At 31.1% G+C, this 27,649-nt stretch overlaps 1 protein-coding gene and 1 long non-coding RNA gene across 2 annotated transcripts; one reads left to right on the forward strand and one right to left on the reverse strand.

The window, feature by feature from the left end:
* Positions 1–1,529: 1,529 nt before the first annotated feature.
* LOC106797437 (uncharacterized) lies at positions 1,530–19,022 on the reverse strand. Its single transcript, XR_005890023.1, has 5 exons — positions 18,927–19,022; positions 16,337–16,435; positions 10,392–10,489; positions 2,841–2,894; positions 1,530–1,587 (listed from the first exon to the last, which is right to left on the reverse strand). It is a non-coding gene; the product is annotated as an uncharacterized lncRNA (long non-coding RNA).
* Positions 19,023–22,020: 2,998 nt separating this feature from the next.
* Positions 22,021–26,474, forward strand: LOC100789872 (uncharacterized; the record flags this gene model as incomplete). Its single annotated transcript, NM_001253304.2, is given in 9 exon segments — positions 22,021–22,327; positions 22,892–23,015; positions 23,160–23,266; positions 23,684–23,809; positions 23,907–24,027; positions 24,155–24,239; positions 24,938–25,051; positions 25,330–25,369; positions 26,144–26,474. Coding segments are annotated over 9 exon segments (1,023 nt in total), but the record flags the coding sequence as incomplete, so codon positions are not given.
* Positions 26,475–27,649: the final 1,175 nt, after the last annotated feature.

The raw sequence follows: 27,649 nt of genomic DNA on the forward strand, positions 1-27,649 counted from the left end.
TCAAAGTCTTATGATGCATGATGCTTTATATTTTCATATATTGCATCTAATAAGACTGACATTGCACTTAAATTGTCATTATGTGTGTGAGTATGTGTGTGTGCGGGTGCGTGTCTTTGACTTTTACATATATGTTTGTTTGACATCATCAAAAAGGGAGAGATTGTTTAGTCAAAAAACTTTTATGTCTTAAAGATGAATCAAGATTCCTAATTATTTTGATTAGATGTAAATAAATACAAATGATAAAAGTTGTGTTTGATATGCTATCAAATCATGATTTGTCTCTATGTGTCTCAAGATTCAAATGATACACTTATAAGACGATCTGATATAGCACTAGTACATTTAAGACCTTCATTTAATACTCTTTATATGATATTTTTTTCATGCAAAAACATTCTCCTAGTATCTATCAAAGTCCTATGAATAATAAATGAAGTCCTCAGTCTGGAAGATGTTGATCCTCATCAAAAGGCATGCTCTGTTGTTGCAAACCTACTATGATAAAAGAAATGATTTCCCTGTTGAAGTAACAGGCACGCTATCCTATTAGCATGGACTTTGCATGAAGAAGGGACATTGATCGAGGCCGTATCGGAATCAAATAAACATTAAAAATGCAGTATCTAGGAAGTGCTCCTAGGTCATCTCCCAACGAGCAATGGTCAACCAACGTTCATAATAGATAGCGATAAAACAGTAACGAATTGGGGGGGGGGGTTATTTATTTTTTTAATTTAAGCAGCAAGAAAATTTTTAATTAGAAAATAATAGAATTAAAACATGTTGTTTCCCCTAGATTCACAAGCAAGTCTCTTATCCTAGGTTACGAGGATTTATCCCTAACCAGTTCAACCACTTAATCCAACCCTAAATTAAATTACTAAGCGAAAATTAACATAAGGCTGTCATTATGTGATTAAGCAACACATACACCAATTAATCATGAACGAAACTTATCATTAAGCATGAACGTAAATTAAGCGCAGAGACAATTAATCAAGCACTAAGCATGCATGGATTAATAGCAACAAATACAGAGTAATTGGTGAAGAGGAAAAACTGATCAATATTCAATAGTAATAACAAAACCTCAAAGAGAGTTGTGCTTGATCCTCAAGAGAAAACAACGCTGGAGACTTAGCCTTCCATTAATCAGCAAAAAATGAAATTGTAGATTGAAGCAGAAACGAAATTGCAAAAAACGAATTTTATTCTACGTGAACAGTGTGCATGAACAGTAATAAAAACTGGAATTCTAAAATCCTAGAATTATTCTCCTCTTCTAAAAAACTCTCTAAAACTAAAACCTTGGTGTTGTTATATAGGTCCTCAGCCCCAAAGCTTACAAATTTGTTTTAAGTCCAAGCCCATAAATAAAATAAAATCTGGACAAGATAAGATAATATTGGATGGAATAAAATCTGGACAAGATAAGATAACATTGGATGGAATAAAATCTGGACGAAATAAAATCTAGATGAAATAAAATCTGGATAAGATAAGATTTGATAAAATAAAATTGTCTCCTCTCTTCAAGTCCAAGCCCAATTCCGGATTCAAGCCCAATTGCTTATAATTCTCCTGAAATTAAATTAAAAACACAAAATTAGTCAAGTAGGCCCAAATGATAAAACTGCATAATTAATTTGACAATTAAGGCTAATCAGTAATTAAAATGGTGACAAAAAGGGTTTAAAAATAGGAGAAAATAATGACACATCAGACGTGTATGCAATGCAAGCATTAAATGCTCTAATGGACTCAAGACTTCAGACAAAAAACAGAGTGAAGAATCCAACCATTGTGAGATAATGGATACTTCGAGATGAAGGTTATATATAGAAGAAACTTTAAAGAAACAAGACACAAATCATCTACGTGAATCATTCTTCCATTCTTTCTTATAAAGTTTTCTATAAATTCTTGTAAAGATACTAAACTTTCAAAACACCTTGTATACCTTGATAGAAAAGACTAAAAGTGTTTAGCGATATATCCCTTTGTAAGACGATCACATATTTTAGTCAATGTATAATTTTCCAACAAATCTTTTTGATCTGTTTAGAGTTAGCAGTGGTTTAGTAGGACAAAGAATACTAGGTTTAAGTCAAACTTGGAGTAGAACTTACAAGTGTAAGAGCCAGAAGTGGCAATGAACAATACTTGTAACTTTGATAAGTTAGTGGAAACTTGGTAATTGCCAAGAATTGGACGTAGTCTCAGGTTTGAGACGAACCAAAATAAATTCTTTGTGTGTTTTTTTGTTGCTTGAGCTAACAAAGGATTTGAATTTATTTTTAGATCTTATAACTCATTTGGTTTTTCAAAGAAAATTGTTATTCTCATCATCTGATAAAGGCTGAACCAAAACCTCTCTAAGTGATTTTAGATTTATCTGCATCAGACGATAAAACACGATTTCAGTCTTTAGAAAAGTTTTAAATTTCTAAAATTACAATTCAACCCCTCTTATTATGTTATTTGTTTCTACAAGTATAACCAACCATACATAAGAAAAAGAAAGAAAATATTTGAACCGATTAAATCAGATATCCATTAGCAAAACTAGAAGTTATGATTAAAAACACATTTAGAGAATACAATTATAAAAGGCATTTGTGCATTTTTTTTTTTTAAATCCAATTGTCTCCATATGTAGATAAACATCAAGGAGATTAAATTACATTGAGAACAACTAAATAATATAATTAGCTTTAATTAGCTCTCTAATATGGTCTAAAAAAAACATGCCCATATGCACACAAAAAAACTTGTATAACCCATTACCATAACAAGAGAACAATAATAATTTGGAAACAGATAAAGAAATATACCTGGTGGTCATTAGTAAAACAAAATTACATTCTAAGTACTGAACTCGACCAACCCTTCAATAACAAAAGTCCAATATATCAATTAGTAGATAAAAGAACACGGTGATGAATAACTTGCCATGGTCTTCACAATTTTTTTGACAACTCAATAAAAAAATAAAAACACCAATAAAGTTTAAACACAATAGAGGAATGTTATATAATATTTGTTTGTCATTTCCTTTATTACCCGCTATGGTAAGACTGGAAGTTGATATTAAGTTCTTGATGGGTGGAAAAAACTTAACAAGGCAAGCAATGCTTTTACATTTCGTCCTTTGATCTTAACCGTCATCATTAATTGAGGTGATTGCTTGATAAATCTTTAATTTGCTTATTTTCTTATACTTTTGTATCAGATATTCTTGCTCCAAAATCATTATGGTGGTTGTAACTTGCGCATTTAAGTTAATATATTTTTTAAATTGTTTGAATTTATCTTAATGGTTAAGAAAATTCATACATGTTTATTCATATAATTTTTATTTGATTATTGTATTTAGGAAATTATTTAATGCATGGCATTTATAATTTTTTAGAATTTAAGGAAAAGGGGTTTATTTCTATGTATTGCCAATAAAAAAAATTTCAATCAAAAATCACGATAGCTAGATTAAATTATGAAATTTTTTAATTTAATCTCAGTGGCTAAGAAAATTCAAACATTCTTATTTAGTTAATTTTTATATTTAATTATTGCTTTTAGTAAATTATTTAATACCTTGTATATAATATTTTAGAATTTTTTGAACAGACATTAATTTCTATAAATTGTGAATATAAAACTTTATATGAAAAAGTCATCACAGGTTTGATATTTAGTACAAAATTCAATAAATTTTTCATAATGACATTTTTAGGATAATTTTCTTCCTTAATTTGTATCTGACTTATCAAAGTAGGAAAAAAATTATAATGGTAAATATCTTTTTGGACAAAAAATTAGGCTTTTAAATATTTATACTCAACATATCCATAGGAACGATTATCTAAATGAGAGCTCATAAAATTGTGTGCATCATGAAAGTATATGCATCTCTTAATTTAAAAATATTTTGGTTTTATATATTGCTATTATTTTGACTCAAAATAGAATGTTATATTGTATTTATTATTATATTATTAATTTAACATATTAGTAGGTAGGTCCTTGAAGTGCTTGAGAATTTTAAATTAGGTCCTTATACTAAAAGATTAGTAATTAAATCCTTGATCTTCTACAAATTTTATAATTAGGTATTTGGATTTGGTTTATAACATATTGAAACCGGTGCAAAAAATAATAATTTGTGGCAGTTTTACTAACTCCAAGGACAAAATTATAAAAGTTGTAGAAGATGAAGAAATCAATTATATTTTTTTGTTTAATTTATGGACTGCATTAAAAATTCCCAAATAATTTACGAACCTAATATATATTAAACATATATTATTGTATAAATTTAAATATTTACTCACTATTATTTTTTCTTAATTTTGTTAGAAATGTCAATGGGAAAATTCAAATCGTGACGTCTCCCCTAATCTCCCTTCACTCTATTAAGGCTATTTTTTAAACACCAAATCAACCTTTATATCTCCTATTTATTATTATTAAAATTTCTAAATAATGAATGCATTAGTATTGTTTGACATCCACTACTACAACAAAGCTTTTTAACGACACATTAACTATGACGGTTAAAAAGAAAACGTTGTTGAAGGATATGCAGTGGCATTGTAGTGATTTTGATGAAAATATACAATGACGGTTATTTAATAACCACCTTCAATAATCACTTTAAAGAGTACAACGACGGGTTCCGCGTTGACCGTTGTAGTTGTATTGGTAATACAAAGACGGTCTTTTCATTTTGATCATCTTTGAATAAGCTCTTCCCTTCAAAATCTAGCTCCTCATATTTTGTCTCTCTCTCAAATCACAAATTACAAAATTCTCTTTCATTCTCTCTCTAAAACCATCATGTCCTCCACCGTGCCTCCCGTCCTCCCCATCTCCAACCCCCAAACCTCCACGGGAACCACCAATGCAGGCAGCGATGCCATCAAGGCTTCGGCGAACAACCTAGCCTTCCGCGACTTCATCAACAACCTATCCACCTCCCTCCACCACGGCCTCGACTAGCGCCGCCCCTGGTCGGAGCTCGCGGACCGCTCTACGTTCTCAAAACTCGAGTCCTTCTCCAAAGCCACCCTTCGTGTCCACAAAAACTTCTCCTACTTCCGCATCAAGTACTACGTTGTCGTTTCACTCATCCTCGCAGTCTCTTTCCTCACTAATCCTTTCTCTCTCATCCTCCTTGTTGGCCTTTTTGCCTCTTGGACCTTCCTCTACCTTTTCCGTCCCTCGAATCAACCTCTCATCAATCTCGATTGAACATTCTCTGACTTCGAAAACCTAGCCCTCATCTTTGTTGTTCCCACCATTGCCTCACGCGTTTAGGTAAAAAAAATTCCAATTTCACGAACCCGAAATTCCCTCCCTCCTTTTTCATTTCTCTCTGTTGTGTAACGTAGCATTAACAGCGATCAATTTATAGTGAGTCACTTAGAGGAGTTTTAGGTATCATCGATCATCGATGCTAGGGTACAAGGGCGATGACGAGTACGATTACCTCTTCAAGCTGGTTCTGATCAGCGATTCTGGTGTGGGGAAGTCCAACCTACTTTCGCACTTCACCAGGAACGAGTTCAATTTGGAGTCCAAGTCCACCATAGGGGTTGAGTTCGCCACCATCGGATTTTTGTTCAAGAATGAAATCTTATTGGAACTGTCCAGTTCACCCTTTGGAACCATATCACATCCCGGATATGATGAAATAGGATGAATTGAGACGGTATTTTGTAAGTACATAATTATCTTGAATAAATTCACTATTTCTTTATTTTCCGATCGCCTGGAAAGAACAAGATGTTTCTTTTGTTCTTTCTTCAACAATTTCTGATCTCTAGTAGACCTCTCAGTAGGATTCGAACTCAGATGAAGTTCTGACCATCTGTCAGAGAAAAAAGAGCTTGAACATCAATGCTAAGGTCATCAAGGCTCAGATTTGGGACACCGCTGGCCAGGAAAGGTTCTTCTTTTCTTTCTTTTTTTTTCCTCTTGGTTACTTTTTACTTAATTGTTCTCTCTATAAACTTTGATCTGTGATTCTGATTGTGATTGGAACTTTTGTTACTGTTGTGAATTATTGGTAACTTTTTATGATTTTGTGATTTTGGATACTGCTTCGGTTGACAACAGGAGCATGAGTTTGGTTGATTAACTTTTTTAATTGCTTGATTGATTGCATCGTATGGTCTTATGTTGAAGGATTGGAGTTTTGTTGATCTGGTATGGCGTTTGTGGATATGTAATTATTTGTACTTCGAATTTTTATAGAGTTGAAACTATAGGTATAATTTTTGTGAGGGTATGATCAAAAGGCATAGACTTCGTGAATCTGAAGGTGACTGACTGGTGTAAAAATCATGCAAAAGCACGTCCTAACATTGATCAAATTGAGGGTTTGAGGAAATACTTGGCTGGGGAATTTATTTCCTTGAAATGTCATTTCATGTTATTGCTAATTTGTTGTGAAAGTTCTGATTGTTTCATAAAGCTCTTATTGCTTTGGTACTATAAACTATGATAAGTTCTTTGGAGTTGTGTTTTTTTTATTGTTTTCCTTTTTTTAATACTAATTTATTTGTGAAATTATTGTAAGTTTGAAGTATCTAATAATGCTTCATTCCATAAAAAGAACATGAAATTGGTTGTGGTAACGGGTTATTTTGCAATTGACCATTTAAACCGCTATACTACATTATATAATGTTTAAAGGTTGTTGCTCTGGTACCCCTATATGGATCTGTAAACTTCAAATTTTTGTGTATACTTGAGAAAGTGTGTCTGAATATAGATGTATATATTTTAATTCTTAATCCCAAGTAACAGTGTGGAGTGACTGACCCCAAAATGATATTGCAGGATAGTGGGAGGATAGTGGGATGGCTGCTATTTTGAAGTTTTAAGATACACATAGCATGAATCATGTTGCACATACACATGCTGAAAAAATAAAAGTAAAAATCTAAAATTGAAGACATTCATAATTAATGATCAAACAACAGAATTTGATAACTAAACACACATTTCTAAAATAGCAAGCCTTAAGGAGCTTCTAATTTCGTATTATTTTAAAGGTTAGTTTCTTAACAACATAGAAGCTTATATAATATATTAATAAAATAGGATAACATGTAGATACTATTATCTTATAGCTTCCCTTGCCTTTTGAATTTTTCTCATAATTCATTGTTTTTAGGAACATATACATGCAAGCATTAAGAATCTTAACATTTGGCCAAGGAATATATATGTCATTTTTACTTAAATTCCCTTATTTGGACAGCAGTCCAATTTGGCTCTGAATGTACATTTGTATCTTGCAAGCCTCATCCATACTGATTATGTGTCCCTCGTGGACTTATCTTTAATACCTAGGTGGTGATCAACTTTTTATGTGGCTAGGATAATACGGTGGAGTTGATTACATGTTTCACATGTGTTGTAAGTTATCTTAAAAATATCTATATATAATTATGATACACTAAGACATTTGGAACAACATATTTGTTTAAACAATAATAATTTCTAAAAAATTATACTATCACACTTTTTTTTTAATTTGTTCAAACACACCCTATATAAAGTCAGTAATACTCTGTAATTAGCTCACAAAATAGACAAAGAGATAATCAGTATATATCTCACCATTGATTATCATCGTAAAGGATTTTTCTTGTTTGGCCGACATGCTCCTCCTAAAGGGTGATTCAGTAGTCTCAGAGAGAATTTTATTTTCTTCTTTTTATAAAAAAAATAATACAAGTAAATTACACCCAAATTCCTAAGTAAGAGAACTGGCCCAATATAGTTCAATATTCCCTAGGCCCAATATATTTTTACTAAATTGATTTGTTTTCTAGTATAGTTTTTGTAAATTTTTTTTATGACTTTCATTTCATCATCTATTATTATGCCAAGTTCATTACAAACATCAAATGGTAATTTTTTTTAAATATTATTCTTTTAATAAAGTTGTGCCTTGGTGACTTGTTGGTCATGGGTTCGAATCCGGAAACAGCCTCTTTGCATATGCAAGGGTAAGGCTGCGTACAACATCCCTCCCCCATACCTTCGCATAGCGAAGAGCCTCTGGGCAATGGGGTACGAAGTTTTTTTATTATTCTTTTAATTATTGTCACACAATCATAAAACTCAGAGTCTTAAGCTTTGGGCTTGTTGTTTGTGAAGGCAACTTGTTGCTTCCAAAAACCTAGGTAAAGGTTGAGTTTCTTCTTTTTAATATTTATTAAAGATCAAGTTCATGCTTTCATTATTATTATAGAATATATTACAACCAAGAGAGACAGTGATTGTGGTTTCTTATGATTTTTAGGATGCTAAGATTTGACGTTGAATTTTGGTGGTGTTTGGATTTTGGCCACGAAAGAGATAGGTTGTGGATTTAAAGAGACAAAGAAGTGGGCATCCACTTCAAACTGCAATGACATGCAGAGGTCTGTTATAATAAGATGTGTTGTCAATTAATTTTTAAAAATATATTTCTAATTAGTAAGAAACAAGTGAAAATATATTTCTAATTGTAAAATTTAATATTTGTTGTATTCCTATAATTTAAATATTAATATGCTTTTACGTATAATATTTAATTTGCATGGTACATCTATGTAGATATAAGATATAAATATTCACCAAAATATAGTTACTTATAATTATAATAATTATTCTTTTACAAATATATATATATATATATATATATATATATATATATAATACAAGATAATTTTTTATTCTGTCACTTTTTTATTGATTATATTTAACTTTTTTTTATTAGTATTTAAAAGATGTAAAGAGACACCCTCTAGTCAACATTTTCTATTTGCTCAAGTCTGAACACAAGCATTAAGAAATAAGGTAACATTTTCTATTTTAGTGTCTTCTCTCATTTATCTCTTTTTGTGGGCATCTCTCTTTAACACTGGAAACATTATTATATATAATATCCATAATATTTCTAAAAAAAACTAGTATGATATATGTTAAACAAAACAAGGTTGACTTTTGAAATAAAATAGCAAGAATTTTATAAATTTATAATGCATTGTTTTATAGATACACACATAGAGACAATTGGTGTGAAGCAGTACTAATCAACATCAAGAAGAAAATAGCATAAGATTCATTAACTTTGGCTCAGAGGTTGGTTGGGCTTGTCTTATAGTAATCCTAATTTTGACTGTTCATATTATTTAATGGCAGGACTGTTGTGCCTTGAGTTATCCAATTTTTGTGACTGTTCTATATAACATATGTCAGTAAGTGTTCACCATTAATTGACAACTATTATATATTAATGTGCTCTATTTATTGGAGAGGCTAGGACATAGTTGAACCTCCTTGGTTTGCTTTCCCTATCTTGAACGCTAGAAATTGTGGTACTAAAATAGCTTTCCTAGGTAACAAGGTATCTATATGCTAAAAGAAGTTGTGTTGTATTCTTCATATCATATAAGCTATAATTGGTAGATTTAAGAATTAAGACTGACTGGTCTCTGCTATATGTGAAAATCATTCATGTACTGTTGTTGGCATAATTGGAAGATTTTGGATATTTGAAAAATGTTTATATAGTTTTTCTCTCACATGATATGCAGATTGTCATCGATACATGTTGTGCTACTTTTGCTGAAATTCAAATGAGAGGCAAAGACTTTTGGGCCAAATTTGAGTTGTATCTTATAGATCTTCTTATTGGGCTAGTTGTTAATGTTGCTTTGGTAGGTATGTTGGCACCTTATGCTCGAATAGGGAAACCATCAATACCTAGTGGGTTCCTTGGTAGAATGCAGAAAGCTTAGGCAGCCTTGCCTAGTAGGTTACTCGTTACACCATTAACACCGCATTGTTTTCTTATAGACACAAGTATCATTCCCTGTTCATACACCCTTCCCCTTTCCCTCATACCACACGTGTTAAAGCTTTTGGACTTAATCATATATCTGCAATTGGCCTTGTGGATCATCTAATAGTATGATGATTCTGTTAGTAAAAAAAATGACTGAAAATTAATTAAAGCATTGGGATTTTTTGGTTATAAATGAGCGTACATATGCTTGAGCATTTTTTGGAGTCTATTATTTTCTTTCTAAGATTTGATCGATGTAAAATAATAAATGCATATTTAAATATGATAATTTCCATGTAAAAACTTTGCGAAACCAAAGTGTCACATCATTGTAGAAACTAAAGTCTCTCACTTGACTAAAACATTTTATGAGCACTTTTAGACTGGTGCCACCATATGGTTTGCTAATAAAGAAACTATCCATATAGTGTATGGAAATTAAATCTAATAAATAAGTAGCATTCATACTAAAGAATATTTAATATTATGTTGTTCACAGCATATGAATCCTTATTTTTCTGAGTGATTAATTTCTCACCTGTCCTTGCTGAATACCAGGAGCATAAAGACATCAGAAGAAGACATACTTGTGCCACCACTTGTGAAGAGTGTTGCTCTTTAGGGTATGATCTTGTTCTGTTTAAAAACATTACATGATTTCTAGTTCGTCTCTTATATAAAACGAAGACATCAGAAGAAGACATACCTTTGTTTGCATTTAATTATTAATAAAGTATTTATGTTTATTATCAAGTCAATAACTGTTAGTATAGGATAAAATGTAATCGTCTTAGGACAACTAAAATGTTTATATTATATTTTAGAAATATTTGCTTTACTATGAATGCTTAAAACCATTCTATTGATATCTAGTTATATTCTTTGAACAACTAACATATTATAATTGTTTAGAAACTTTTACTTATCTATTTAAAACTGCTTGGTTCAATTAGAGTGGTAGAAAATACTAGATATTATATCTTTCCACTCTTCCTTTGCAATTTTTGAGCAAGTTAGGAACAACTGAGATAGGGAACTAATGCTAAAGTATTATTGGTCATAGAATTAAACTCCTTTTAGAACACTACAAATTAGGAAAGTTCTATAAGATTGTTTACTTGCCAATGACGCTCTAATATGCATATAAGATGGTTTACTCATAAACATTTTTTAAAAAAAAAAATCATTCTAAGACGGTGACGATTCTTTGAAAAACCGTCTTAGAATCCTCTATATATTTTAACTTATTTTTTTAAAAAAAAAATCATTCTAAGATGATTCTCTAAAAAATTGTTTTAGAAAGTGTATCATTCTAAGACGGTTTTTAACTAAGAACCATCTTAGAATAATATTTTTCTAAGACGGTTGTTTATTGAACCGTCGTAGAAAGTATAGACTTTTTACGATGTCTTCTACAACGAAGGTTAATAACTGATATAGAATGTACAATTTAACCGACGTAGAAATTTTTTTTTATACTAGTGATCAAATTATTATTTTTTTTCTTCTATAGTTTTGTTTCTTTTTGTAGTTTTTAACATTTGAGGAAAGACCCGTTAAGGGTGACCAATTAAGCTCCCAAGTGGAGAATAATCATTTACAAAAGTAATAGATATTTCACACTTATAATATTGTAACTCAATAATGTTCATCATTATTCTCTAATTTTTATTTGCCACTGCAATCCTTTAATTGTATTACTCCACATTTTTGAAAAAGAAGTCTCACTCAATAATTGTTTTATATTTAATACATTTTTTCTTAATAAATATATTTAATATAAGTTTTAGCACCATAAATGTGTTAATACAAATTTTTATCATCATAAATATTATATTTAATACAAATTTTAGCACCATAAATGTTTTAATACATATTTTAGCATAATAAATTTCATATTTGTTATCAATTGTAACATCATTTACTTTATATTTAATATAAATCTTAATAACATCATAAATTTTATATTTTCTATATAATATTATATTTTGGAGGCCGAGGGAAAAAAGGTCAAGCGTTCAAAGCCTACATCCAACTTCTTACCAACATATCATATGTTCAAGTAGAACTAGACTTAAATATCTCTAAAGCAAGATTTCAGGATTGAGTCTTGTGGATGCAAAACAAATGATTAGGAAGGGAGACCACACCAAATATGATCAATCATGTTTCCTGGTCATGAAAATTAGTTATCGGCACAATCGATTAACATTTTACACCAATAACATGTTAATCCAAAATTTTCACTTTTCTATATCAATTTTTGTCTAAATAATGAATGAATCTAAGTATTTAAGTTGATTAAATGGTAACCTATTTTGATTTTGCTATCTTATTTTCAAATGCCCAACTACATGTGTGTTTTTCTTTCAAAATATTAACTCCCACGACATTAATTTGGGCAAAGGGCATTTGGATATAAAGACTAAAATAGTCGGGAGGGTTTTCAATTTACAATGACTAAAAAGATCAATTTTAAATTTAAATGATCAAAGACAAATTTACCTCAAATTTGAGTGGCTAAAAACAAATTTAAACCTACATGATTTATATATGTGTGTGTGTGTGTGTGTGTGTGGGTAGAACAAAGTGGGGGAAAATTCATAAGGGTAAATCACTTTTCTTTTTTATTTTATGGGGCGAGGGTTTAAAATCTTTGACACATTAATTGTTCATCAACATTTTGTTCTTTCTGTGATCAATGCAGCTCAAACTTCGTTTCATCCATTGATGGCATATTTCCAAAGGGTTGTAATCCATCTTTCATCACTTTGATCCCTAAGCTAGGTGGACAATCCATAAGACCTAGGTGAGTTTAGGACCATATCATTGGTGGGGAGCACATATAAAATTGTGGCTAAGGTGTTTGCTAATAGAATTAAGAAGGTACTCCCAAAGGTCATTGACAAGAGACAAAGTGTTTTCTTAGAAAATAGGAATCTCCTACATAGTGTAGTGGTGGCGAATGAGGTTGTTGATGAGGCAGGGAGGAAGAATAAAAGTTGGTTGATCTTCAAACTGTATTATGAAAATGCGTAGGACTCAGTATCTTGGGAGTTGTTATTGTATATGCTCAAAATGTTGTGATTTCAAAGCAAGTGGATTTGATGGATCAAACAATGTTTGTGTTTGTGTTCTATTTCTATTTTGGTGAAAGGTAGCTCAACTAGAAAATTCAATTTACAAAGGAAGCTTCAACAAGGTCATCCACTGGCACTGTTTCTTTTCATGGTAGTGGCAGAGGATTTGAACGGAATTATGAGGATGACCACTTCCAAATGTCTATTCTCGGGATATAAGGTTGGTGATGGTAGTATGGAAGTCAATCTTCGATACAATCTTTATTGAAGAAGCTTCCTCTCGAATGTGATGGTCATCAAGAGTATTATGAGATAGTTTGAGTTGGCTTCAAGGTTGAAGGTAAATTTTGCTAAAAGTAGTTTTGGGGTTATTTATGTGGAGCCTCGAGTTGGGGAAGCTCTCGTGGGGATGTTAAATTGCAAGCTGTTATAGTTTCCTTTTGTTTATCTCGGGATCCCTATTGGCACCAAACCTAGGAGAAACCACACATGGAAGCCAATTGTTGATAAATACTTAAAGAAGCTATGTAATTGTTGGAAGCACAAAATAGCATGTCTTATAAGATCGGTACTTTCCTCTTTAACTTTATTCTTTCTTTGGGATTCCTTGTAAGGTAGTGAAGAGGTTCGAGAGTATTATGAGGGAGTTTTGTGGGAGTAAGAAGGGTGAGCAAAATGAAATAGCTTGGGTGAGATGGAAAGATGTGTGTTGTCCTAGAAGTCATGGAGGTTTGGGTATAAAGGACTTAAAACTGTTTAATGAAACTCTATTAGCTAAGTGGAGGTGGCATTTGTTTCACCAAAGAAACACTTTGTGGGTGATGTCTTAGAGGCAAAGTATGAAGGGTGGAGAGGTTTATTGAAGGAAGGGGTGTGTGGGAGGTCTTTATGGTGGAGGGAACTAAAGAAAGTGTGTTTAGGGGGTGAGGGGGGAGAACAATATAAAGTGGTTTGATAACTTGGTGGAGTGAAAGTTGGGTGAGGGTGAAACTTGTAGGATTTGGAAGGACAATTGGAGAGAGGAGTATCTAGCAACCTCACATGTTAGACTTTTTCTAAACTCGGGCAAAGGGGAGAAGTCATAAATAATTTAGGTTCTTAGGGTGATAGATGGAGATAGAGATGGAACTTAAAGTGGAGAAGAAGGTGGTTTAAATGGAAGAGTAAAATGGTGGTCAAATTGGAACATATGTTGGAAAGTATGGATATTCGTAAAGGGGTGAGGGATGTGTGGTGGTGGAGACTTGAATCAAATGGAATGTATAGTGTGCAATCAGCATATAAAGCATCACATGATTTACATTCTATTTCTTACGAGCAATGTAAGTACTAAAGGAAAAAAGGTGTTCAAGACACACAGTGGAAAAATTTTCTTCAATAATGTGAAGATTCCATGTGTATCTACACTGAGACTAATCTTTATTCGTCAACAACTTTAACAAGTGGAACAATAAATGGTGTTATGAGAGAATGAGAAGAGAAGTGATAACCAGTCACATCAACGTGCAGTCTAGAGCTGTATTTGTAACACGTCGAATATAACATATTTGTGATAAAATAGAAAAACTATCTTATCTTTTAAGCCATTTTAAAATATTGTTTCTTGTTATTTTTTGTGGCTAACCATTCAACAATTTAAAATTAGAAATAATAATTGACCAAGTCCAACTTGTATGTAACAATTTTTCAAACCAAATTCCAAACATGAAATCCTCCAATTTGTATCTTTTCTTTCACCAAATATTTATATTATTTATATTTTCAGTGCTAGAAAAAAAATATAATAATATTCCACTTAAGAAATTAATTAATCATTTAAAACACTTGTTTGTATGTGATCTCGTAGGTTCAATACTAATTAATCAAATTAATATATTAATCAAGGTAGGCATCTAGCATTTTACTTTCAAGAACCATTAGAAGAATAATATAATAATTTTTTCCATCTTTACAACTTTGGGTTAACTCTAGAGTGTGATATTACTGTCAAACTCACTAGGATATAATTTTATTCATAGAGCTCAAATTCATTACCAAGAGTTGATGAATTCTTTCTTAATTAATCATTAATTCAACAAGTGCTCTAAAACATTAGGTGTGTCTGGAACCAAAACATAACAAATAACATGTTAATTACTATGATAATTTTAGGCCAAAGAAAATTATTAAACATCTTCTTGAGAATTTTCTAATGACAGTTTATGATAAATTTAACCATTAGAAAATCTCAATTGAGTCAGTTCAATAATGACATCCACATATACATAATTTATATATGCAATCTAATAAATGAGATCTATTAATCTTTATTTAATATAGAACATTACATATGTATTGATCTATCCGGATTATTGATGTCTTATTCACAATAATCCTACGATCAAGAACAATTTAAATTAAAATTATAAAGGACTTGTTTTTCATTATCATAATCTCTATCATGATAACAAACTTTTAATTTTAATCAAAGACTTATCAAATTAACAATTTAATAAAACAATAAATTGATAATAAAATAAAAAACAATTATTTACTAAAATTGATAGCATGATGGATTGCATCACAACTACAAAAAAGTCATTAGACGACGGTTAAAAATGGTTTTCAACGACGGTTTCAAACCGTCTTTATAGCCAACGTCGTTGAAAGGTAACACCATCAACGACGGTCCCAAGAAAAACCATTGTAGAAAAATTGATGATTCGAAAACGATTATTATAACAACCGTCTTAGAAAATACATTTTCTAAGACGGTTGTTAGGTCTTGTATTGTTCCATTGTATTTTATGTAGAACCTATTGACTACATTTTCTCTTGAATAATAAAGCATTCTCGTTTTCTAAATTCTATCCAAAATATTTTATTCTATCTTCCTTTAAATCCCACCCTATCTCTAAATTCAATAAATCCATGTAGATCTAAATCACTAAATAACCTAACTTATAGCAAAATTTTCAATCGTTCATGAAGAGCAACTGCAGTACGTGACTTGCACAGACACAAAAAGTTTGGTGTGATTAAAACTTAACATAACATACACCAAAACAAATCCCATAATTATTGTCAAGAAATAGTTTCCAAGAAAATTGAATTATGGGTCGTTGTAATTGCAACTAAATCTCAGCTCACTGAAATGAAAATGAAATAAGTGAATGAAGATTTTCCAATGAATTTCATTATAAACCATACATACAAGCACAAAGTGATCAATCCAATTAAAACAAAACCACACCCATTGACTTCCAAAATCACTCATTTTATTCAAAAGCCAGATTAATAAATTGATTAAATTCATTAACCACTCTGAAATTAAAAAGCCAAAAACTTGCTCATTTAATTCAAATAAAATTACTATTTAGAAGCAGGCTTTAAGGAGGAACTTAAAAATGAATAATTGACTTACTTAAGTCTATTTATGCATGTGAGCCTACATGCATTATCCTGTAGCACACTTGAGCTGGCCAATGTTGAAATTAAATTAACGGTAGCTTCTTGCAGCCACCTATGGACAAATTGTTTGGATATAAGAAATTACAACTCATATATTTTTTATTAATGATAATAGATAAAAATGAATATATTTATATAGTCATGTGAGATATCAACAAATAGATAATAATTATTCAAAGTGTTAACATCATAGTATTTTAATATAAATAAAATAAAAATTATATGATTCATAAATATCTAACTTAATTCTGCATAATTATTAAACTACTTATTTATTCTTCTTTGATAAAAAAAAAAACAAACTTATAATAGGAAACTAAATTTGAAGCATGTGAAGTTACAAATAAAATACAAATGCTAAGGCTTCATGATAAAAAAAAGTGAACAAAACAGCATACCACTATTGCCGAACCAATTGAATTTATATTTTTTATGTATTTATATATTTTTTATGTATCATAAAAATCATGGAGTTGAGGTACTAATTGAGAACATGAATCTATAATAACTTCTATGAAATAGTTCCTAAACTGGATCTAATGTACTTCATAAAATCAAATTTCCATGAAAAGTTTTTGACTTACCTTCAACATTAATAGAAAATATGAATATTTTATATTAAAAAATTTTAAAAAGTTTTATTTAAATTTATTGCCATTATAATTAACTTATTTAAATTAGGTGTTTAATTGTTTATATAATTTAAATTATGCAATCTTTTATAATGTTGTTTGTGTGCGTGATTAAAATTTTTGGCATATTTTTGTTGATCTCATCAACGGCTACTTGAAAAAAACCACAGAAAATTCAAGACCCAGAAAACCAGCTCCAAAGGAATCCTGCGTGCTCTTTATTATATATATATATATATATATATATATATATATATATATATATATAATACCATTTAATTTTAATGATAATATTTTGTAATTGTGGTTTTTCCAATTTCTTATAATCATTATATCAAAATCTTAATGTTTTAGAGGAAGAAAATGAATATGATAATGACACATATATATTGATCGATAATTGAAAATATTTTTTATAATAAATTATAAATTAATCTAAATTGTAATTTTATTCTTATTAAGATTCATGATTTTGGTAATCTTTTTTCATGATTTTGATTTTTCTATTTTTTAAAAATTCACAATTTTTATTCAACCCTTAATTCTTCATATATTTATTTCTTTTATTTTGGTTTATTAATTAAATATTAAATCTAACATATTCATTTAAAATATTATAAAAATAATTTAATTAATTAAAATATAAAAAATGTATGTAAAATTAAAGATTTAATCGAAATTACGTATTTTTTAAACTAGAGATATCAAAATTACAGAAAATATTGGAGGACAAAAGTCATAAATTATTGGTGAACTAAAATTGAAATTTCTCTATATTGTTATTATATATTATATTATTTTACTTTATTTTATTAATTGCACTATTAATTACAATTTAATGGAATTTTAACTTATGATTCATTTTTTTTATTTTAAAACTAATTACTTCTAATAAGCAAAATAGTTTAAATTTAAATTTTTTAAATGAATCAAATTCATTTTCATCATAAATTTGAATTAATTGAGTTCAAAATTATGAGTATAGATCGACTACGATTTAACATAGTTGCTATCATGAAAAAATGTTAATGTTTTTTATACCAAAAATGATTTTTGTGTTTACACTTTGAAGAAAAGTAAAATGTATCATAATAGTGATGATACGCTACCAATATTTATATGTTCAAATGTGATTATTTTAATTTCATGTAATTCTTTTGCCTTATACAAGTTAAAATTAAATTAAATTGATTTAATTAATACAATTGGAATTTAATTAATTTAAACCAAACTATTATTCATTGCATAATAAATAGAGAGATAGAGAAATAAGATATTCGTAAAAGGTGTATCCAATCATTACAATCTTATGTCATAGTATCTCCCTAATTTTGTATAAATTATTTTATCCTCTTCCCACCACCAACGTTCTCCATTTTGAATACTGACATTTCTATGTAAAACGATGTTTAGAAATTTTGAGCTGTATTTTGATTTGATTATTTGAGTCCCCTTTAATTTTGAAATTTTCAATGGATCTTCACATCCGGCCTAGGGTCAGAAACTTATAACTCACTTCAATTGAAAATTCCCAATTAGTATAGGGACATATAGACTAATTTAACCTTAAATCTTCAACTACCTCATTTTGCTACTTGGATGGCATCTAAAATCTATCTAGTGCCTACTTTCACGACATTCCAAGGAGAGATCCAAAGATTTTGCTTTGATGGTTAAACATTTTAAGTTTTAACCCACCATTCATCCCTCACCATTAAGAGTTAACCATTTTTATCAAATTTCAGTCATGATTTGAAACACAACAACAATAATAGCAGTAACAAGCCTAATCTCAAACTTTGGAAACAATTTACTAGCATAACCATAAAATCCTGCACATGCATTTTTGTTTTTCAGTAATTCATACCCTAGTCATATTAAAGTAAAGAAAACAAGTTCACGTTTTTATACCTCAGTGCAAAGGCAAAACTCAGGACATTTACTTTCTCCACACCTACCACTGCAAGGCATGTAGCCAGCACAAAATGTGTACCTGGAACAAATCATACGATAGATATATCACACATACAGACTATGTAAATCATTTTGGAATCTTGGAAAAACAGAAATAGTATCAATTACCTTGACATATCATCATAGAGGGCTCGTTTGCGAAGAAGGTAAGACACACATGGTGCACTATAAATGAAACAATAGAAAATTTAATTACTTACTGCATAAAATAAATTAAAGCAGTGACCACATCAGATCCTCAAAATATCACTACAATGTAGTTTTCTTAGGGATACAAACTAGTTTCCAACAATTCACAATAAAGACCTCAATATCTATCATTCAAGATAGTATCAGATATTTCCCGTATCACTTTGTTAAACACTATCACACTTTGTTCACTCAGAATACGATACTGACAGAGTCAGAGATTAAATTCCTTCAACACTCATAACCTACTATCCAAGATATTATTGTCCCCAAAGACAAAGCCAGAGATCCGCCATTGTTAATTTACATTCACCAACCCCTTGACAATTGAGTAATCCTTAAACCACCCGGAATAAGCATAACTTGTCTATACACTACAATATGAATATGCATGTTTTTCACCTTTTCTTCCTCAGATTTACAAAAATATCACTGTTTTACTTATGACATCGGTTTTTGTACAACCGATGTAAAACCTGCATCGTAAAATAACATTTTTGTAGTAGTGCATATTTATCCCCAACAAGTACTCCTTTATTTGGGAGTTGAATGTCCCCTCCAAGGTTATTCTTTTTGTTTGAAGGATCAATCCTTAAAAATAGGCTTCCAACTAAGGATAATCTCCAAAAGAAAGATGCCATTAAAGGGGGACAAGCTTTGAAGTGCCCTTTGTGTCTTGATGAAGTTCAGTCTTGCTTACATTTTTTTTTCGCTTGCCCTAGAGATGACTTGGTGTGAAAAAGTGTTGTTCGTGGATAAATTTTCATACGGCTTGTCCAAGGGAAAAGGAGATGCATTCGTGCCAAGACTTGGCTTTTTTTTATTAAAAGTGGTGTTGGAAAAGAAAGACGGTATGTGGTTTGGTGTGCGGTTTTATGGTGCATATGGAAGAAAAGGAATGGTTGTATTTTCAATAATACAACTTTTTGAAGAGAAACAGGTGATTGGAGATATATAATTTGTGGCCTGGACGTGGTTGAGGAGTAAGTGTAGGTCGTTTGATTACTCAATTCCTTTCAAGTCTCTAAACCATGGTGCGTGCATTGATGAGGAGATGCAAAAAAAATTGTGTATGTATGTCTATTGGGTGGCCTCTGGTAAAGTTATTTGGCCCGAGAACCTTCCTATCGTATAAGGATCTGCATTTTATGCAGTTTAGGTTTAATTGTGAAGAATGCATAGTGGCCAGCTTTGTGTAGAATCTCTATTGGTTGGCATGACTTTGGTGAGATTTATTGGACCTTTGTGGTGCGTCAGGGGATTTGTTTCCTTATTCATATATGGCATGTGTCATGAGTAGAAGTTATGGTTGATTACTTAATATTTGTAAGTTATTGTTAAATATGATGTAACCAGCCAATTATCTCCTTTAAACTTGTTCTTTGTTGAACATTAAACATAAATTAATCGATTAAATTGAGATGGGAAAGAACCTGCATATCCTTCATGATGACCTTGTAAGCCATATTACAAGTTGATGGGACAAAACTCCTTCAAACGAACCAGATGATTTACTTTAGGTAAGAGAACCAATAAATCATGAGCGTTTACATGACAAAATCTATCTTTTACTAAATGTTTATCTATACTACTAATCAAAAAAATCTCTTTTCGGTGCCCACAAATTTTAGACATTTTTACATTTTATCAGTTTTTAAACTTCTATATCACTCTCTTTTAATAACTACTCACTACTTTTATATTATTAGTACTTTGATTTTAGAAAAATATATATATTAAAAACAATTAATTCAAAATATAATAGCAAAAAGAAGTTAGCAAATTAAATCTTATGTTTGATTTTCTGTTGAAATATGAATCCAAGAAGTAAAAGTAAAAGGCAAAAATGCTTAAGACAGATGAACCAAGACAGGTTTCAAAAATTGATATATATTTCTACATAAAAAAAGCAAAATTTTGTCGCAAATAGGTGGATCATATTGAAGACATGTCTTTGGGACCAAAATTGGGTTTCAAAAATTATGTTGCATCTTCTCCATGCCCACCAAGTCAATATGAGGGGTTGAAAGCTTCATGTGAAGAGATAAATGATATCAGCCATAAGGGACATTTTGGTCGAAAACGAGATCTTTGACATGCATCTTTTAATTAATTTCTTATTGTTTTTAATTTATATTAATTTAAAATAAATTTATACATAATATTTAAGGCTTAAATATTTTTATGTGTCTATAAATATGTATTTCCTTTTCTTTTAGTCCATGTATTTTATTTTTATTTTTCATCCCTCTAAGTTATATTTTTTCATTTTAAGTCCTTGTAATTTTTTTTTATGTTTAGTTCCTATGGTGTTAACAAAACATCAACATTAACGTTTTTTAACTGTAATTAATGACAAGAACTAAAATTGAAAGAAAAAAGAAACATACCAAGACCTAAGTGAAAAAACGTTAAATTACATGAACCAATTTCTTATTTAATCCTATTTTTAACTTGGGATTTTAAGGTTAATGATTTAAATACATTCCTTTAAAGTATAACCAGGTGACGAAAGCTTCTAACTTGATTATGATTTTAGTTACTTAAATTTGAATCATTGTTAATTTTGGTTTCCTGAATTTAAATTTCCTTTATATATAGCCCTTCAATTTAAAAAAAATGATTTTTTTACTTTTTAGTCTTTCTTATCTAATTTTTTGCAGTTTTACGATTTTTTTTACGGCTAGAGAAACTAAAAAGGATATTTTTTCGAAATTGAGAGGTTATAAAAAAGCAAATTTAAATTCAGAAACAACAACAAAATAGAAAAAATATAGTTAAGCCAAGTTTTTAAAGGATGAAGTTGCCTACAGGCCACAAGTCATACAACACCTTTGTCTTTAATGAACCCCTATGTAAACGACACTTGATGGTTTTTGCGTTTAACCTAAGAAAATCGCCCAAGACGACACAAAGTATCCAAAGGAAGTTCCCACTAACCAGAGGAACGAGTGTTGAAGCAGAGTAGCAGAAGAGGGTTAATGGGAGAAGATCCACAGAAGCTGAAGCGACTAGCGGCGGATTCCTACGACTACGACAACGACTCTCGATGGCCTGGTTACTGGAACAATGTTCTCATTCCTCCCCACATGGCTTCTCGCGACGACGTCGTTTCACACTTCAAGCGCAAGTTCTACCAGCGCTACGTTGTGCGATTCTTTTCTTTTATCTTCAAACCCCATCTCTTAATTTCCCCTCTCATTCCCCAATGTATAATCAAGTTTCGATTTTTTCGCCGTTTGCCCAATTGGGTCATCCTCCTTTCTTGCAATGGGATTTTGGAGGCTCCTGCCAAAAAAAAAAAAAAAATCATTTTTTTAATTGTTACTTTGGATTAATAATAGTGCTGTGGAGTGTGTGTCATGGGAATTTGGTTTAAGTTCACTGAATTAGTTAATTGATTGTGTGTAACTATTAGATTGTTTGTGAAATTTAGTAAGTTAATGAATATTCATGGTTGGGTCTATTAGTTTACTCATTATCGGGCTTATCGAATCAACCGATATGTCTAAGGGGGTGTTGGAGATCTCATATTAACTAGTGATGTGATCAAAATATTGTATATAAGTCGGGCACAACCCTCACCCCCATGAGCTAGTTTATATATACAAGATTTCATGTTTTGATGCTGCATAGTGTGTAGTTGTATCAAGACAATTTGTGTTATCTTCATTGACTTAATGAATTGGTTGTATCTGTTGGATTCTGTGCAGGATCCTGACCTTGTGGTGGAGCCAATGTCTGTTGGTGGCAGTTCATCCCAACCGACACGTTCATCAACTACGTCATCGTCATCATCGCCCCCAACAAATAATCAACCTCGTGCAAGAAGTTCTGGTGAATATATCATTTCTGTGAATGTTGTCGATTTTTTAAAGAATTAGAATAAGAAATTTAGAGTGAAGTATGTCTCGGTAATTGTATGCTTTTTCTTTGTTGTGTCTGCCTGAGTCTTACTGTACGTGTTGGGTTTTTCTGCAGGATCAACTAATAGAACTTCAGGGACATCCACAACTGCTGGTCCAGGTCCTAGTCCAACACCTTTGCGTTGGGATCGGCAGACAGTTCTATTTTCTGTCTATGCTTGGGTATGCTCTCTTCACCATTTATCAATGCTCTGGTTGTATTTTACAGTTGACCGTTTTGATACCACATTTGACTGGTAGTTTTACTTAGTTCTCTTTCTTACTGATGTCTCTCAACACTTTATGCATTAGTTATCTTCTAATGGAGCTTTCTTCTTAAGAATTACACACAATTGTGTATTATACACTAGTGCACAGTACACTACTGCTGATCAGAATTGCTTTTATCACTATTTCAAATTTATTTCTTGAGCATTTGTGTAGAAAAGACAAGGATATTAAAATTAGGAAGAGATGCATTGAAATTTTAAACCTGCCAATTTATACTATAAATAATAACTCTTTTATGCCCTGGACTTGTTTACTTGCGGGTTTGAATCACATTCGTTGCTGATCCTTTAATTTAAATATTTTCTGTAGGTGTTTGTTGTGGCTTTCCTTGCAGCCATTCCGCTGGTACCAAAGCATCTTTCTCATAGGGCTTATCGCCTTTGTTTCCTGGGCACTCTTTGCTCTTCTTTGTACTCATTGTACTCGCAATATGGGGTAAGATTTTGTTGTGATTTTGCAGTAAACATTATCTTCTGAATGTTCTGATTCTTCCATCTCTAATACACTGTTACTTTGTCTTCTGCTATTGCAGAAGCCAAGAGCATGGAATTTGCAGGCCTTGCAAGTTTACTTTCAGTCAATAGTTGCTTCAAAGGATTTTATATACTTCATCTACTGCCTTACATTTGTTACATCTCATCTTTGCCTTAAATGTGTGTATTCCTTTGTCAGTTATTCCCATATATTCTTGTTTGCTTCTTCCTGAAGGGAATTTATATTACCATTCCTTTATGTCACTTCCATGTCCTTCTTTTTTAATCTGTTTTTCTTATGTTGCAGTTGCTTTGATCCCCATCTTGTGTTGGTCTTTTGAACATGTTGCCAAGTTCCTTAGACGTAATTTCAGTCGCTCTACCTTGTACAGGTGAATGATCTTTGAAAAGTTTGTTAGATTTTCAGTAACATACAAAGAAAATAGTGTTCCTAGAAGAAACAACATTGCTCTCATTAAACATGGACTAGTCCTGTCCTCTATCTCAGTATGTCACACACACACACACACACACACACATATATATATCATTAGGTTACTCTCAGACACTAGAACTTAAATACTTCACCTTCCCTAGTGTGCATTGGGACTTCTAATTTTTTTTTTCCTTTGCTTTCTCTTTTACTTTCTTTATCTTTGTCATTCTTGAATATGTAGTTTCCTGAATATACCATATAGTTTAAAAGAACAGCTTGGCCTGTTGCATGATTATCCATAATGTTACTCTTGATTACTGCAAAGTCAAGTATGGAATTTCTTATATAATTTTAATGTATTGTGTTTTTTAGTGTTGAGTTATCTGGATCATTTTTCTAGAATTAGATTTGATCTCTGGAAGGCATATGCAAGTAATTTTCTTTACCAAATAGTGTAAATAATCATCTTTACCAAATAGTGTGAATAATTATCTTAACATCTGTAGGCATAATTGTTTATTTTTGATAATTGTGGCCAAATTCCCCCTAGCTCAACTCCATATAATGAATCACAGAACTTTAATTTAAGAACTCTATTTTTTAATGTGCATTGACATCTAAGTTATATCATTTTATTGCTTTTTACTTGAATAGGAAGTACTTGGAAGAGCCTTGTGTTTGGGTGGAGTCAAACAATTCTACCCTCAATATACTGACATCGCATGCCGAGATTGGACTTGGATTCTTGCTGATCATCTCATTGTTCTCGTAAGTTTCTCAACTTTTTTTTCCCCCCCCCCCCCCCCTGCCAGTAATGTTTCTGTCATTGTTAAACGGTGGCGGAATGGCTTGGCGGATTTTCTGCCAACCGCTATAGGCAATTTGTGAAGGGAGGCCCGCTATGGTGGCACCATAGGCAACAATGGTGTGTTTATATGGCAGAATTTTGGCCTTCTGCCATTGATTACACTGGGTTTTATGCTACATATCCCATTCCTATGGTATTGTTGACTCATTCCACCTTTATTTTTTACCCACACATGCAGGTGGCAATGGAACATAATTCAAACATTCATGTACTGACAGGTCTATTTCCTTGTCATAGAACTGGTTCAGATTAAATGGGAAAAATAAAATAGAAAGTATCTTTAATTATTAGACATTTGAGAGACCTGGACTCATGCTACTACAATTTCCAGTCAAAATTTGAACTACTTCACCCTCACCTTCCTATCCTCCACTGTCTTCAGAACAGTTACAATCTGCCCTATCCTTCCCCCCACCATCTTAATTCATTATCCACCAAGTAATCAATTTTTATTTGCTGCTATAAATTTCTTTAAGGGGGATTTACTAATACATTGCTACAATGCCATCTGAATATATACACATTGTCTTTTTGTTTTTGAAAAAAATATTTCTTGAAGCTATTAATTTGCCTTTGTGCTCATGCATCCATATGCACTCACAAACAAGGGGGATAACTATATATCACTAAATAGTCTTCAATTATTTCTAGTGCTTAACCTTATTTAATGTGTTTATTATTTATCTGAGGCAAAAGATGTATGTGATCTGTTTAGTGCCTAATTTACTAAAAAAGAAAATATACATTGTGGAGAGAAAAAAAGGGGGGGAGGGGTAGAAATTCTACTCCCAATAGAAAAGGATTGAGAAAAAAATGAACAAATGAGGTTGTGGTACTTTTGAAATCCTCGTCTTTTCCAATTTTAAATAGGAAACTAGGTTATCAAATTTAGATTCAATTTGTGAATTGCCAAGCTACTTTTAGACTATGAAAACAAGTTCAAATATATCATATAGATAAGGATTGCCAACTGTAAGAAGTTATTTTTCTGGTGTCATGTTCCTGTTACTGCCCCTTACCGTCAGAGTGTTTGGGTGCAAATTGGGAGGATGGTTAATCCACTCATCCAACGCCATGCCCCATTCTTAGAGACTCCTAAATCTACAATTCAAAGATGGTGACTACGGTAGAAGCTGGGCTAAAATGTTTCAATATGACCACAAAGTAAACAATTTTTGTTCCTTTATCATAAAATACAAATTGATTTCACATCATGTGGCCAGTTGCTCATATTACGAAGAACTGAAGGTAGATTTTGGGTTGAATAATGTTATAACACCATGAATCTTAGTTAGTTTGAGTAATGTGTTTATTTTATTTCCACTTAAGCATTCATTATTCAGACTGATCCATGCTTAAACATGTAGTTGGTAATTTGATTATTTACGAGAATTTGTTATTTTATTCCCAATTTTTTTCCCAAGAAACATCGTGAAGGGTTACCAATTGTAAAAATTTATTTTTGTAAAATAAGTTAATCCGAATATACATAAGTGACTGCATGTGCACAATTGTCTTCCGTGGAAGTAATGGTTCATTTTTAGGATGGATAATAATTGGTTACTCTGTGAGCCGGTGCGAGTTTTCATGAACTTAAATTGACTCAAAATAAATTAAATAAGTTGGGTTGGATGATTTTTATATTTGGGTCGGACTCGAATTGATCAAATCAAATTTGTTGAGTTTTGGAATTGGGTTAAGTGACAGGTTTTAATATCTGAATTTGTTAACCTATTAATTTTATTAAATTATTATTATTAATATATGTAATATAATATATATATATATATATATATATATATATATATATATTAAAAATTAAAAAATTAAATATTCTTGATTATTGATTATATAGATTTATCAACTTGAATTGAGTAAGCATTAATGTATCCTTAACCTTTAGGATCAAAGCGAGAAGGATTTTATTGATTAAAGTTATTTCAAATGGACTTTTAAAAATATTTTGTCTGATTCATTTAATAATAATTTTAGCTTATAAAAAATATTGCATTTTAAACCCAAATTAAATATTTTGTAAATGGATTGATTTGGGTTGGATTTCATTTTTTCTTAGAAAATTGATCAAAATCAACCCGTTCAAATTGGATTGAATTGGATCATGGGTTTGACCAAACTCAATGTTAACCAACCCGCTTACACCCTTATTGGTTAACCATGTTTTCAATCTTTTTTGTTAATGGCAAGGATGATTTTAGATCTCTTAAAGGAATTATTGTTAGTGGTTTGGTTTAATAGAAAATGAAATTACAACAATTTAAGATAAATATTTTGCCATCTATTAAAAGGTGATGTATTGCGGGTTTTGTTAGTCTTATTCTTCTCCTTTTACCTCCTCCTCCATGAAACCCACTTTGGTGTTCCCGTAAATCCTTTCATTGTTCATAGCATTGTGTGGCGATTCAAATGCTCTGCCACCATTGCTTCGATATCAAATCCTTCACGATGTCGATTTGAGACTCAGAGTCACTCCATTGGCA

The sequence above is a fragment of the Glycine max genome, chromosome 19 (genome assembly GCF_000004515.6).
Source record: "Glycine max cultivar Williams 82 chromosome 19, Glycine_max_v4.0, whole genome shotgun sequence".
In the NCBI taxonomy this organism is placed as follows: Eukaryota; Viridiplantae; Streptophyta; class Magnoliopsida; order Fabales; family Fabaceae; genus Glycine; species Glycine max.